At 43.4% G+C, this 16,065-nt stretch overlaps 1 protein-coding gene across 1 annotated transcript in view; it reads right to left on the reverse strand.

The window, feature by feature from the left end:
- PLCH2 (phospholipase C eta 2) overlaps nt 1–16,065 on the reverse strand; it is a 1,343,524-nt gene that overhangs the window by 180,998 nt on the left and 1,146,461 nt on the right. The window contains exon 11 of the mRNA XM_069240985.1: nt 9,070–9,177. Coding sequence (XP_069097086.1) covers nt 9,070–9,177 — 108 coding nt within the window. The remainder of the gene's footprint in view (nt 1–9,069; nt 9,178–16,065) is intronic.

Here is a 16,065-nt window from a genome sequence, read left to right on the forward strand (position 1 = left end):
AGCAGTTTGCCATCGTTGTGTTATTTGTCAGCATATGAACCCAGGAAAGGGAACAGTTGTGAACGCGAGCCACATTGGCAGGGCGAATGGCCCGTTCAGCAGAATGCAGATGGACTTTATTGAGATGCCCGTGCATGGAGGTCTGAAGTATGTGTTGGTGATTGTGTGCATTTTTAGTCACTGGATTGAAGCCTACCCCACACGTAGAAATGACAGCCTTACAGTTGCCAAACTATTGTTGAGGGAGTTGATACCACGTTTCGGATTCCCGATCTCTTTAGAATCAGATAGAGGAAGTCACTTCAATAACGAGGTGATAAAGTTACTTTGCGCAGCGCTGAACATTGAACAAAAACTGCATTGTAGCTATCGCCCAGAAGCCTCAGGACTGGTGGAGCAAATGAATGGTACACTGAAATCAAGAATGGCGAAAATATGTGCATCGACAAATTTGAAATGGCCTGACGCATTGCCTTTGGTGTTAATGTCAATGAGAAACACCCCTGACAGAAAGACTGGATTGTCCCCGCACGAAATTCTCATGGGCAGGGCCATGAGACTTCCTGCAGTTCCCGCAAACGCGCTTTTGAATATTACAGATGATATGGTGTTAGACTACTGCAAAGGTCTGGCTGACGTGGTTCGCTCTTTCTCTCACCAGGTGGAAGCAACCACCTTGCCACCGATCCAAGGTCCAGGACACACACTGAAAGCAGGTGACTGGGTCGTGATAAAGAAGCACGTGAGGAAGTCGTGTCTGGAACCCCGTTGGAAAGGCCCTTTCCAAGTGATCCTGACAACCACTACCGCTGTGAAGTGTGTGGGGGTTCCCAACTGGATTCACGCTAGTCACACAAAGAAAGTGTTGTGTCCCACAGATGAGGAAGTTGAAGCGCTGAAACTGCCAGTACCTGATAACAAAGTGCCGAGCGCTGAGACAGAGCAAAACAGAACTAGGAGTGAACAGGCAGAAATAGAGGAGAGAGAAATATTCTCTGAGGACGAAGCTACAGACTCACTTGGGGAAGACCAAGGAGAAACCTCAGACAGCGACGAAGCAGCTGAAGGTAACAAAGAGCCTGAAGCAGCTGAAAGTGACAAAGAGCCTGAAGAAAGTAACGGTGACAAAGGGCTCGAAAAAGGTGAAGAAGCAGGAGAGCCTGATCAGAGGAGGGCTTTCCCAGAAGCAGACGGTACAGTAAAAGAAAAGGAAAACCTGATTGACTCCCCAGAAGGAGGGGACAAGGCAGAACAGAACGAAACTGTTCAAACTTCTTCAGAGGAGATCGCAGGTCCATCAAGTGGACACAGTGCAAAGAGAAGACCAAGTAGATCACCAGTAAAACAAAGAACTAGAGAAAAGTTGAATGACAGTGAAGGGCCAAGAGTGAAAGAGAAAAGAAAGGAAGTGTCTGTCGTGGTACCAACCTCAAGTGATGAAAAAGACTTGGCCAAAGAGGAAAGTACCAGTGAGACAGAATCAAAGAGAGATGCAAAATTGAAAAGGAAAAGGATACCAAACAGGAGATATTCCGGTCCTGAATGGGCATATGCAGTCAATGACGATTGGACCGACGAATTTGTATCTCTTAGCCTCGAGAACGAAGAAGAAGAGATACCAATAGAAAAGAAAAGTTTTATGGACACTGTTGATTGAAAAGCTGGTAAATGACATTGCTTGCTATAATCTAACGTGATACAACCAGCTGAGACATTGCTAAACCGGATGAGACATTTGCTAACCTGATAAGACTTTGATAACCTGATTGACTTTTAAACTCGATTTGAGACAACGTTGCTAATTGAAAAAAAAAAGACTGAGTTATTGCCGAATTGAGTTATTGCCGAATTGAGACAAATGCTGCTAACCGATAAGTGACTGGGCTTCTGAAGAAAACTGTGTGAACATTGCGCTCGTTCAGCTTCGTAACTGAATGCTCAATCGTTTCTTTTTATAAGTGCTTCTAGCTCTCTGATTCTATACAGATCATGACACAAAACAGTAGAATGAAATATTGTAAATATGCGTGTATAGGCTTGATAATTGCATGTGTACTAATAATAATGGCAATAGTGCTTGGAATGCATGGAAAGGGTGAGAATGAGAAAATTGATGCTTCTACTTCTGTTCCTGTTACTGTCACTGAACTAACCGCATTGAAAAGACTAGAATTAGATGAGAGACACTTGCATGATAAGAAGGAACTTTCGTATAATGTTTTCTATCGCTTACTGACAGAATATGTTGAGACTATGGATGCGAAAGATTGTTATGTGTGTACACAGATACCGACCTCGGTAACGGAAGGGGTGACTTATCACCACATGCCTCTTACATATGGGATTACATGTAGTATAGTAACTTCTAGGTTTTATGGTCAAACCAACATACAGTATTTTTACTCAAATTATGATGTTACCTTTGCATATGTTCCTATAATCACGCAACTAAGCCAGATTGCTAAAGATTGGGATGCTAAAATAATGAGGGAATTTTTCGAGCCAATGCAACCTTTTGAAACAGCTCATGCTCATAGGGAAAATCTTACCTGCTCGCTATCTGCAGTAGAAATAAGCTTTTTAGATCGCACAGATGATAGAAGGGCACAAATGAATGCGAAATTAGAAAAAGAGCTAAGTAAGAGGACTTCAGTAGATAATTATGCTTTTGCCGCAATAAAAACACAAGGGAGAATAGCTTAAGATGCTTGGCATGTAGGGAAATTTTGTATATATCGAGGTGAATCTTATTATGATAACATTTTTGTAGGAGCGAGTGAGTGTAAACATACGTTTATCTTTAAAGCCAAATGGACATTCATGCTGAACGGACTTGACCCTGTCATACCTGGTGTATATTACATTTGTGGGCATAATGCCTATTATCGTCTTCCAAAGGGATGGTGGGGGAGATGTTATTTGGGTATAGTGTTCCCAAAGGTTTATCAACTGGATGACCTATCGATGATTCCAAAGACATCTGGATCACATCGTATCCAGAAAAGAGAGACCGCAGCTGCTGTGGTAGGAGATATATTTGGAGCCATGATTCCTTCATTGGGAGTTGTGTTGAATTCCATCAAAATAAGAAAGTTGTCTACTATAGTGGATAACATGTTGACAAAGTTTTCAGGTGCTATAATCCTGATGGGTGCTGAACTTGCAGCGGAAAGAGCTATGACTCTTCAAAATAGGCTTGCCCTAGACATTCTTTTAGCAAAGGATGGCGGCGTTTGCAAAATGCTTGGTGCACGACACTGTTGCACATATATTGCAGACAACAGTGTGAAGATTAAAACAATGCTTGCAAATTTAACGAAAGAGAGTGCAGACTTGAAGGAATTGAAAGAACCAGGAGTTTGGGAGAAGGTTGGAAAGGGACTTGCTTCAGTGGGAAATTGGCTTGGTGGCATTTGGAATGGAATATTACTAAAAATAATACAGGGAATACTAATAGTTCTAATTTGCATCTTTGGAATTTGGGGAATAAAAAGAGGAATATTAATGATCATGGCAAGAATTAAAAGAAGGAAGGAAGAGAAAATGATGAAAAGAATGGCAGAAGAATACAAAGCAAGGACAAGGGGAACTAAAAGGCAAAGAGAACTGACAGAATTTTAATGGAATAAAATTTGTGGGAATAGTTTTGTGTGATGACAAGTAGTCATCAGAGGAGGGATTGATGACGCAGAAATGAAGGTTTTACATTTATTAGCGCATAAACGTAGTGCTGCAATAATCAAGTGTGACTTAGCCGAACTAGTAAAGATTGTACGGGGACAAAATGTGCCCTTAGAGTAGTTTGCCAACATTTATAAGCGTGCTTTATATAACGTGATGTATTAGAATTGTACTAGTCTGACATAACCGTAAACGTGTGTTATGATTTGCTTGGTTGAAATGTTTTAGCTTAGCATAACTTTAGTGGAGGCTTTGGCCTAGTTGCCTTGTCTCACGATTTAGATGCTCGTATTTTTCCAATGTGCTAATAAACGTGTATTCTTGCTTGAAGCTGTACTTTTCCAGTGAGATCGGTTCACATGCTTATCTTTAAGGTTTCGTGCCAGCCTGGCATCTTCTTCTTTGCTCCAAGGTCAATCTGCAGGTGCGGACAATGGAAGCTCTGAAAGTGAGTTAATTGGTAAAATATGTTGCAACTTACGTTCCCGACTCCAAGGATAATGTATGCCTAGGTAGAAGCTTGAGAACTGTCGTTTTTGATTGGACAATTTGAAGCCAACCTATGAACCCTCCAATGGAAGACCCTACTGGATTTGAACTGTTGTCTATTTGAACCAGGTGCACAAGAAGAAAGTAGCCATTAGCCATTAGCCATTTGCCATTAGCCATTATACCAGCCATTACAGCCATTATTGAGAGACATCGCTCCATACCCGCCATTTTGCAGTACATTGCAGCTATTATGGCCCACCTTGCTGCGACGCCATTTTGAAAGAGACTTTGATGCTTTCTCTAATCGAGAGAAAGAAACTTTAAGTAATTCTCGCCCTAGAGACTTTAACTTTGATTCGTCCCCTTGCATGAAGTAGTAGTTTTATCTTGCCGCTGTGAGGCAATTGCCCCGTCCACCCTGCCCCTTTGCCCCGTCCCATGCTGATCGAAACTGATACCTGCGAGACGAAGACTTCCTTGAATGCTGATCGAATTTGGTAAATATGAAAGGAAAATGTACAATTGCATTGTGTTTTCTTTTTAGGTAACCAACTGCTGATTTTTGATAAGAGCCCTAGTTAGGAGTTTTCCAAATTAATGTTGCTAAATTGTTTTTGTATGAAGACCCACATGCAGATGCTAATTTGAGGTTAGATGAGGATTCATTTGATGCACGATGCAATTTGAGACCTTGTTATGCTGACTAAATGTATGCAATTAGCCCATTACAGATTGTAGTTTTAGTGGTTTGCGTTGCTATTATTGAAGGCATTGTTATTCAAATGCTGCATAGATTGCATCTTTTCCGTCGTTATGGACAGCTATTTAATGTTCATTTACATATATCACTTGGTGTTAAGACACATTTACATTGTGCTAGCTTTGTTAATATAGGGAAATAAATGCATTAACTTTGAATAAACTGGTGTGGTTATTCATGACCGAAAGGTCGTGGTTTCGACGAAATGTTTTCTGGATTAATTGTGAAGTGTTATGTTGATCAGGGTATTGCCTATGTTCGTTATTGATTATTGATTTGATTAAATTGATTACTCTCGGGTGAAGAGAGCCCACTTAGTCAAAAGATTCATCGGCCCAAGAGCGTCCAAATACAGGTAATTTATTAGGCTGGAATGCTCTATCAGGGCCGCTTACTGTAAGCCATCAACAATTTGTCTTTTCAATCAAATTCACCTCAATACCACTTACAGTTTTACACAGTGAGATCGGTTCTTGGTAACAGGATTCATTTCTGCTGTTGGGATTGATATAGATTGGAGTAAAGAGAAAAAAGCGAGGGGGAGACACAGAGAGAAAGAGAGAGAGATAGCTAAAAGGAATAAAAGGCAGAAAGAGACAGAGAGAAAGAAAGGAGAAAAGGGAGACCAAGAGATGGAGAAAGAAAGGGAGAATGAGAAGAGCAGCGTACAGTACCTTCCACTTCATGTGCATGCAACGTTGGCCAGGAAGAAAGACAAAACCACAAACATCACATTTCTCAGCAAAAGCTGGACATGTTGAAAAGTTCAGAAATACAACATTAGAGGAGGCTGTCACGGGGAAGGCAGAGCCAGAACACTCTTTGCTGTGTGAGCGCAGCACATTGCCACTCTGTCTGTAGAGGCACCTACGTCCATTCCAAACCCTTTCCATTACAAACCACTGCAGTCTGGTGCATGCATCCCATTGGTGCAATTGAAGTGAGCCATTTCCCAGAATGCTCTAATTTCCCGAATCAAGACCTTAGAATAGAATCACGGTGTCTGGTGACATGAACGTACTTAGTCATCCCAGACTTATTGTGGCTTTGAAACCTATTAAAAACATGAGTTTAAGGGAACTCTACTTCGGCTTGTCAAAGGCATGATATCAGCACTTCTGTTCATTAGATATATTTCCAATTTTCTCAAGTCTGGTTTCACTAAGATCAGAGCAATTATTTGGACGATCTCAAAAATGTATTTTCTATACAGAACAGAGAAACAATTTGGCTCGAGGTTGTGACTAATAAGTATAGTAAGCTCGGAGGTAACAAAGAAAACTGGATGGAGAATGGTGAGACCTAGCCTATCACATTACCTCTTCTGCTTAATGGAAACACACATACACACATGTGCGCACACACACACACACAAATCTATCTATCTATCTATCTATCTATCTATCTATCTATCTATCTATCTATGGTTGCAGAAAAAATCCTAATAGCAGGGACGAGACTTTTCTGAAGTGTCATTGACTAAATAGTTGTAAATTGAGTCAAACTGGCTGAGGCATGTGATGCTTGTACAGATGTTTGAAAGTGAGACTAACTAAGATGTTGCATACTTGGAGGCTGACAGGCCAGGTGGTTAGATGTAGATTGGCTGAGATTTGCTAGGTTGGGAGGCCAGTGAGCAGATGAATGGCCTGTTTCTACACTGTTTGGATGACATGCAGCATGCTTGGAGGTAAACCGACATAGGTGTATCGAGCTTAGAAGTACAATGAGCTGGGATATGCTTGGTGTTATGCTACAAGAGATGTTGCATGGCTGCTTTCAGGGTTATTGAATAATGTGGTTTGATTGCAAGCTCCTGGAGAAAGGTGGCATGTTTTGGGATCCAGGGACAAATGTAAAACTTGCTTTGAGAGAAACTGGCTGGGGTGGTGTGCTGTGTTAGAAGTTGGTCGAGGGGTAGCATGTTTGGGGACAGAGTTATCGAAGTTTCATGCTTTCAGCAGATTATATAAGGTAAGGGATTCTTGGAAGCAGACCTACTCAAATGTTACATGCCTGGGGAGATATGCTAGAAGCTGTAACTGCTGAGGTGCATCTTAGTTGCATGCAGATTAGTTGAGGCATGGTGTGACTGGATGTAAAGTCACTGAGATGTTGCATAATGAGTATCACCATACGCCTTGTAGAAGTTGCAGCTCCTTTGTTCTGCTTCCACAAATATCTGCCTCCAGGCAGCTGCACCCACTCAGTTCGAGTCCTCTAATTATAATATGGAATAGGTCTCAAAAGAGGACCTTCGTGCTGATTGTACTCTTTAATATCGAGTACAAGAATATTGTGGCACACTAATATCATTGACAAAATATTGAGGGACAAAATATGTAAAGGGAAGTAAAGATTGACTATTCTTAAGTCCACATCTATGCACCTTGAAGGCCACTATATAATCAAGGGACATATACGTGCACTTTAGCATAGAAAATCTCTACTTATTTAGCCCTTGATATTTTGTCCATGATATTAGTGCCCTATGATATCCTGGACTCGAGATTCAGGAGCCACGCCCTTTTGGCTATACATATCTGCTTCGTCTCTTTCCCTCAGAATCTGGCACTCTGAGAAATGATATTTCCACAACATGTCATATACATTCCTAATAATTTTGCCTGCAGGGTTGAAAGGAGGCAAATATTATGCATACTAAACTTTTGTTGACTTCATTATGAATGATTATGGTGCAGCAACATGTCAGGAATAAATCCTCAGGCTGCAATAGAGACTGAGGCCATGACGATAGTCTTTCACACTCCTCACTGATGCTCATGATCCCTTTGGTCTTTTACGGAATTCTCCTCCACCATTCTGTTTTTACTTCCATGTACTCTGGGCCCTCATGCACTGTATGGTCTACAATATAGAACTCTGGCATTGAGAAGGCAGATGCCTCGGAAGGGCTGGAAGGACTGAGTTAGTTAAATGTCAGACCCCATGCGAAATAGGGCATGTCTGTAACTGGACATGCCCCTAGACACTAGCAATGCAGAAACATTAACCTGTTTGAAGAGCTCCCATTGCCTCCATGTGCGACGGGCACACTCAGAGATTGTGATGTTGGATGTTCTGCAAAGGAATAGTGTATTTGCATTTCTGTGCAGGTATATTCAAGCACTGTTTGGCCTTGCCTAATATAGGGCCTATTATCTCTTTGAAAAGTCTAATACCCGGCAGTGTCCTTGTTTCACCTTGGAGGCTGTCAACTGTACTGACACTTCTAACAGTCCCTTTGATTTCACTTTGCTAGATTCACTGCTCTCTTTCCAGCACAAGATAATTCCGGCACCATACTAGTGGGATTTCAGCATAAAGCCTAGCATCCTCTGTGAGTGAGTTAGTTACACTAAATCACTTGTCTTAGTAGATACCAGTCTTCATCACCACTTCACTTCTGGTGAACCCACTTCGGTCAGTCACTGAACCTTGTGCTACAGACTTTTCCTGGAAACACAACTAATGTTAGTCTTGGTGCCACTTGGTGCCATAATTCAATAAATATCTGTCTTGTTTTCTGAAGCCACGCCTCCTAGAGACAACGGAGGATATTATAGCCGGAACTCTCGACAGCCTTTTTTCCTTTACCAAGCTGTGTACTGAAACTCTGTTCCCCTATGTGGTAGAGCAAACCACTTCCAACTAAGCAGCACAGTCACTACCAGACCTTCTGTGCTCAGAATCATATCTACCATCTCTTCCTGTTCAGCCTTCAGTCACATACTTCAGCTGAACCTGAACATCAGGAAAGATTGAGTCCAGCAAGAGCAGAGAGGGACGTTATACAAAAGACTCACCCAAAAGCAAAGATCTCTTCTGAAGATAAAAGTAGTGTTAACAGAAAGCATCGTGTGATCTTGGGACCAAACCGGGCTAAGCAGATTGGTTTGCATCTTAGTAGCTTACATTACAAATGACTTTCTTAGCAATGCTTGCAGTGGACTCAAGCTTCTTTTAAAGGGATCCTGCACAAGGTCAAACCGATATGCTCTAATCTATGTATCAGACCTTCAGATAGTATCACATTAAATGCCCAGGTCATGAGAGGAGCTCGGACCCCGCGCTGACTGCTGCACGGACGTCAGACGGACCACCAGCATTGGAATTCATCGGCGTTTTCAACTTACATCTCCATTCATTAGCTTACAGTCGTCATCAATCTCGTCGGCGCTGTCCTCATCAGACACGTCACCTTCCTCTGCGTCCTCGCTAATGTTCGCAGGAAGTTTCTTTCCCTGGAATGAAATCACGAGACAGATGAGCAACGGGCCTGTTTCAGCAAGAAAGAACGTGGAGGTGGGTAAGGGGCCTGGGCTGTCTGGGTGTGGTGGAATGCGGTGCGGGTGAGGTCATACGTGTGGGGCTGATTGTTGTGGTTAGCTGAGAAGAGGTGGGATGAGGGTGTGGTTTGCTGAGTACCACATCCACACAATAAGGTGTGGATGTGGTAGGGTGATGTGGACTGTATGCATGTGTTGTAAGGAGGTAGATGATAACAATGGGGGTAAGTGGTACTGGAGTGTTCTTAGGAGATACAAGATGAGGTGGGCGGCTTAGGGTGTAGGTGGAGAGTGTGATGCAGAAGGATGGGGACGTGAAGTCAGGCAGAATGATGTGAATACGAGGTTGAGTGGTATGGGACTGTGGTTATAGGGAGACTGGGTGTGTTGGTTAGGATTTGTGTGTCTAAGTGAGAAGAGGTGAGCGGTGGAGGGTGGAGGAGCATGCTGTGGAGTGATGAGGGTGTAATGATGTGTGAAAATGAGGTGGACAACACATGGTGTGGGATAAGGGTGAGGTTGAGTGTTTTGAGTTGTGGTTAGGTGACAAGAGAGTACGAGGTAGGTTGGATGTGTTGTATGCTGATAGGGCAGCATATTGCAGGAAGGTGGGGATGTGATAAGGTGAGGTGGAATAGTGTGAAAGTGGGGTAAGGTGGTTGATAAGGACGTGTTGGGTGGCTTGGAGAGGAATGGTGAGGTGGTGAGGCAAGAATATGGGATGGTTAGGCATATGTGTTGCAGAATGGTGGGATGAGAATTAAGGCAGAATGATACAATTACAAGGTTAAATTGTATGGGGTTGTGCGTGTAAGATGATAGTCTGGCTTTGGGTGGGAAGTGGTGTGACTAGGAGACAAGTGGTGAGGAGGGTGGAAGATGGGAGAATGGTGGAGGAGAATGCTGTGGAGGGGTGCAGATGTGGAGAGGTCTGAAAAGTATATGACGGTAACATGGTGGTGCAAGAATGGTGTGTCTGGGTGATATGGAGGCGTAATTAGGTGGGAAGAGGTGAAGTTAGGTGGAAGAAGCTGCAGCAGAAAATTGACAATATATATATAGTGCAACCTTGTGACAGTGGTGTTCAGTGGGTTAATAAGGGTGGAGCTGGCTTAGAGGGGTTTAGTCAGCCCAGAACAGGTGAGGTGGGAAAGGAGGTGTGAGAGACGTGCAGGAACGTGTGAACGATCGGCAGGAATGAGTTAGGGTGAATCAACACAAGGTGAGGTGCTGCATTATCGGGCGCCAAGGAGACATATCCATTAAAAAGAACAGCAAGTCCTTGCTGCCACCAATAAATCAGCAGCTCTGTGGCAGGCCCCAGAGATATCCACCCTGCGTTTCAAAAAGGTTTCTATTCAATTTGAAATGTTTTACAAACCCATATGAATCATGGAAAATGTTTATATTGGTGATGAATGGCTATACCAACTCCTCCACGTCACAGTTACCTGCCTTACATCTAAAAAGCTGCATCAGATCACGGACCTCGCCTTAGGGATGTCTACGGGAAACACTGCTGAAGAAGGAAAGTGCAAAAGGTGCAAGCGAAAAGAATATATGCAGACTCGTTCCATAACCACAAACTCACCTATTCTTAGGCCCTCTCTACGAGTGCCCAGCGAGTTACAGATATCAGGGTTATAAATAACTCCAGGGCTTGGGAAAAACTGGGCCACTATAAGTGGAATCACGAGGGTCCACTTATAAAAGAGGAATTACTGGGGAAATTGGCCATTCCAGGTCCTGTCCCCTGCATTTGCCCATTTCCGCCCAGATTTTCATTGAGAGATTCCGGCTGATTTAAGCTGAAATCTCTTCATGAAAAAAATGGTATACATCTCCGATTTCATAATTTCGATGGAACCAGCCCAATCGGAATTTTAAAGAAAATCACACGTAATGATGGCCTAACAATCCCTAAGTCATCACGGAAGTGGATTGCATGAACATAAGTAAGAGAGGTAGACTTCACGGTAAAACGTATAAGCACTTTTAGTCCAAAGAAATACTATGTACCTTTAGGAACAATTCATCCAGCATTATAAGCAGCCTCAACACATCTTACACACCGTTGACCACATACACCTAGCCAAAACCTCGAAAGAAACCAAAATTCTGAAATTCAAGTCAGTGTTCTTTAGGAAATATAATACACATAAACGTTTAAAACACTAAATTCGACTGTATCTAATCTTAAATTGAACATTCAGTGAGACAGTTGCAAGTGACTCCTTGCCTCAGGGACGTAGCTTGGTCAGTAAGATTGGGGGGGAGTGAGCTTCAGATTTTCTGACAACCAGGCTGACAAATAAGCCCATATTTATGAAAAAGTGGTGCATCTTGCCACTCTAGAAACACTTTGTTTACCCTTACAAGTGATTGCAAGGTAAAAGTTAAGCTGAAAAACATTTGTGAATCCCACACAGGTAGAACTTTCTTTGACTTCCCTAAAAAATTTACAACAGGACTCCTCTCTATCTTTGTGCTTCTCAAAAATGTTCTCTCTTATTGTTTCTCTACGATTCTCCACTTAATCCAATAGGTAGGTCTGTCAGAAAGGCAAATGTAACTCCTTGAGTGTCAAATTGGAAATCAAAATTCTGTGAATGAAGATTTTAACCCCTTCGCTGTCAGGCCTTTTCCACCTCAGGTGCCAAGACTTTTTTGGGCTGTTTGGGGCAGATCAGGCTTAGGCCCTCATAAGTTTTGTTCACATAAGCTACTCACGCCAAATTTGCGTCCTTTTTTCCCAACATCCTAGGGATTCTAGAGGTACCCAGACTTTGTGGGCTCCCCTGAAAGAGTCCAAGAAATTAGCCAAACTACAGCGAAAATTTCAGGTTTTTAAAAACAAATGGGAAAAAGGGCTGCAGAAGAAGGCTTATGGTTTTTTTCCCTGAAAATGGCATCAACAAAGGGTTTGCGGTGCTAAAATCACCGTCTTCCCAGCTTTCAGAACAGGCAGACTTGAATCAGAAAACCCCAATTCTCCACACAATTTTGGCATTTTACTGGGACATACCCCATTTTTACTACTTTTTGTGCTTTCAGCCTCCTTCAAGTTAGTGACAGAAATGGGTATGAAACCAATGCCAGAAAGCTAAACATTTCTGAAAGTAGACAAAATTCTGAATTCAGCAAGGGGTAATTTGCGTAGCTCCTGCAAGGTTTTCCTACAGAAAATAACAGCTGAAATAAAAAAATATTGAAATTGAGGTAAAAAAACTGCTAATTTTCTCCACGTTTTACTCTGTAACATTTTCCTGCGATGTCAGATTTTTTAAAGCAATATACCGTTATGTGTGCTGGCCTCTTCTGGTTGCGGGGATATAGAGGGCATGTAGGTTCATCAAGAACCCTAGGTTCCCAGAGCCAACCTTGTGACAGTGGTGTTCAGTGGGTTAATAAGGGTGGAGCTGGCTTAGAGGGGTTTAGTCAGCCCAGAACAGGTGAGGTGGGAAAGGAGGTGTGAGAGACATGTGCAGGAACGTGTGAACGATCGGCAGGAATGAGTTAGGGTGAATCAACACAAGGTGAGGTGCTGCATTATCGGGCGCCAAGGAGACATATCCATAGACAAAATTCTGAATTCAGCAAGGGGTAATTTGCGTAGCTCCTGCAAGGTTTTCCTACAGAAAATAACAGCTGAAATAAAAAAAAATTGAAATTGAGGTAAAAAAACTGCTAATTTTCTCCACGTTTTACTCTGTAACATTTTCCTGCGATGTCAGATTTTTTAAAGCAATATACCGTTATGTGTGCTGGCCTCTTCTGGTTGCGGGGATATAGAGGGCATGTAGGTTCATCAAGAACCCTAGGTTCCCAGAGCCAATAAATGAGCTGCACCTTGCAATGGGTTTTCATTCTATACCGGGTATACAGCAATTAATTTGCTGAAATATAAAGAGTGAAACATAGGTATCAAGAAAACCTTTGTATTTCCAAAATGGGCACAAGATAAGGTGTTGAGAAGAAATGGTTATTTGCACATCTCTGAATTCTGGGGTGCCAATAGTAGCATGTGAATTACAGGGCTTTCTCAAATAGACGTCTTTAATACACACTGTCTTACATTTGGAAGTAAAAAATGTAGAGAAAGACAAGGGGCAATAACACTTGTTTTGCTATTCTGTATTCCCCCAAGTCTCCCAATGAAAAAAGTACCACACTTGCATGGGTAGGCCTAATGCTCGCAACAGGAAACGCAACACGGACACATCACATTTTGACATTGAAATCTGACATGTTTTTTGCAAAGTGTCTAGCTGTAGATTTTGGCCTCTAGCTCAGCCGGCACCTAGGGAAACCTTCCAAACCTGCACATTTTTAAAAAGTAGACACCTACGGGAATCCAAGACGGGATGACTTGTGGGGCTCTCACCAGGTTCTGTTACCCAGAATCCTTTGCAAACTTCAAAATATGGCCAAAGAAAACACTTGTTCCTCACATTTTGGTGACAGAAAGTTCAGGAATCTGAGAGGAGCCAAAAATGTCCTTCCACCCAGTGGTTCCCCAAGTCTCCTGATAAAAATGGTACCTCACTTGTGTGGGTAGGCTTAGCGCCCGTGAAAGGCAATGCCCCAAAACACAACGTGGACACATCACATTTTCCCAAAGAAAACAGAGCTGTTTTTTGCAAAGTGCCTAGCTGTGGATTTTGGCCTCTAGCTCAGCCAGCATCTTGGGAAACCTACCAAACCTATGAATTTTTTTAAACTAGACACCTAGGGGAATCCAAGATGGGGTGACTTGTGGGGCTCTCACCAGGTTCTGTTACCCAGAATCCTTTGGAAACCTCAGAATTTGGCAAAAAAACCACTTTTTCCCTCACATTTCGGTGACAGAAAGTTCTGGAATCTGAGAGGAGCCACAAATTTCCTTACACCCAGTGTTCCCCCAAGTCTCCCGATAAAAATGGTACCTCACTTGTGTGGGTAGGCCTAGTGGCCGCGAAAGGAACTGCCCCAAAACACTATTAGGACACATCAAAATTATCAAATACAAAGCTACCTGTTTTTGTAAGGGGGGGGGACCTGCGTTTTTGGTCCTGGGCTCAGCAATCATCTCGGGAAACCTACCAAACCCAGTCATTTCTGAAAACCAGACACCCGAGTGAGTCCAGGGAGATGTGACTTGCCTGGATCCCCCAATGTTTTCTTACCCAGAATCCTCAGCAAACCTCAAATTTGGCAAAACAATCTAATTTTCCCACATTTCTGTGTGGGATCACCGCACCCGGACAAATTTCCTACCATCCAAAGTTCCCCTCAGTCTCCCGGTAAAAATGATACCTCACTTGTGAAAGTGGGCCAAGTGCCTGTGACAGGGAAGAGTAAAAAACATGTTGAAATTGAGGGGGAACCAAAGCGGGTCCAAAAGGGCAGTTTGAAAAAAAACTATTTTTAGGCTGACAAGTGCAGCAGAATTTTTATTGGTATAGATGAGACAATGCTGGGTGGAAGGAATTTTGTGGATTCCTGCAGATTCCGGAAGGTTCCATCACTAAAATGTGGGAAAAATGTGTGATTTCCAGATAAGTTGGAGGTTTGCAGGGCATTGTGGGTAAGAAAATGGTGCGGTGTGCATGTGAAGCACACCACCCTGGATTCATCCAAATTTTTTGTTTTCAGATGTATCTAGGTCTTGTGGATTTTTCTACGTGACAGCGTCCCAAAGTCCAAAAAGTGCAGCCCTCACCATTCCAAGTGGGACGATTTTGAGAGTTAGCCAAGCTCTCATGGCCCAAATGTAAAACCAAAACCCAAAATAATCAAATGTCCTCTTGCTTGCCATGGGATAAGATGTTTTAGTGTAAGGGGGAGGAGCTGAAAGACTGTTACTCCTTTCAGTTGGGGTGGGGGCATAACCAGGCCCATACTGGTTGGTAGCCACCACCCCACTATTTTTTTATTTTTATTCCCTGGCATATAGTAGACTTTCTGCCCACCCCAGGGTGTGGATCGGGGGTAATTGCCCCATCTGCCCACTGGAGGGCAGAACAGCTTTGTTCCCATTTATTTAGGGTGGGGGCATGGCCATACCTCCACCCTCCTATTTTGAAAAAAAATCTTCCCTGGTCTCTGGTGGGCTTTCTGCCCCCTTGGGGGCAGATGGGCCTTCCAAAGACAGGCCGATGGGCAGATATGGCCAACCATAATGTGCCCCCATGGGTAGCGATCCTTGCCCAAGGGGCTGCCCCCCCAAACAAAACACACACCATCCCTGGTGCCTAAGTGATTTCTGACCCCCCCCCCCGGGGGCAGATCGGCCTAATAGAAATACGCCGATCTGCCGCCAAGGGGAGCAGAAATGGCCTAAAAAATTTTCCCCCCCCCCCCAGGGGCGCGACCCTTGCCCAAGGGGTCACTCCCCTTGTGGGAAATTGGTGCAACAAAAAAAATCCCCAGTGCCTAGTGGTCTCTGCCCCCTTGGGGGTAGATTGGCCTAAGAAAAATAGGCCGATCTGCCCCCAAGGGGGGCAGAAAGGGCCTAAATACAATTTGCCCCCCAGGAGAGCGATCCGTGCCTAAGGGGTCACTCCCCCATATATAAAGAACAAAAGTCAACATAAACATAAATATATCCCTGCGGCAGCGTCAGGCCTGGGATTTCAGTCAGGGTTGTTGTAGTCCAGCGGGGACCACAGCTTCGGTTGCAGGCAGCAACGTGGGGTCAGGCATCGTGCACTTGGTTTTTCTCAGTTTTCAACCATCTTTCACTCTCAAGGGTCCAGAAACTGGAATAGGCACCACCTGGAGAGTTAGAGCGCTCAGCAAGTGAACCTGGAGGCTGGAAGGTGGAGTCTTTGCTGTCCCTGAGACTTCTTAACAGGAGGCAAG

This window comes from Pleurodeles waltl, chromosome 6 (genome assembly GCF_031143425.1).
Source record: "Pleurodeles waltl isolate 20211129_DDA chromosome 6, aPleWal1.hap1.20221129, whole genome shotgun sequence".
NCBI lineage: Eukaryota > Metazoa > Chordata > Amphibia > Caudata > Salamandridae > Pleurodeles > Pleurodeles waltl.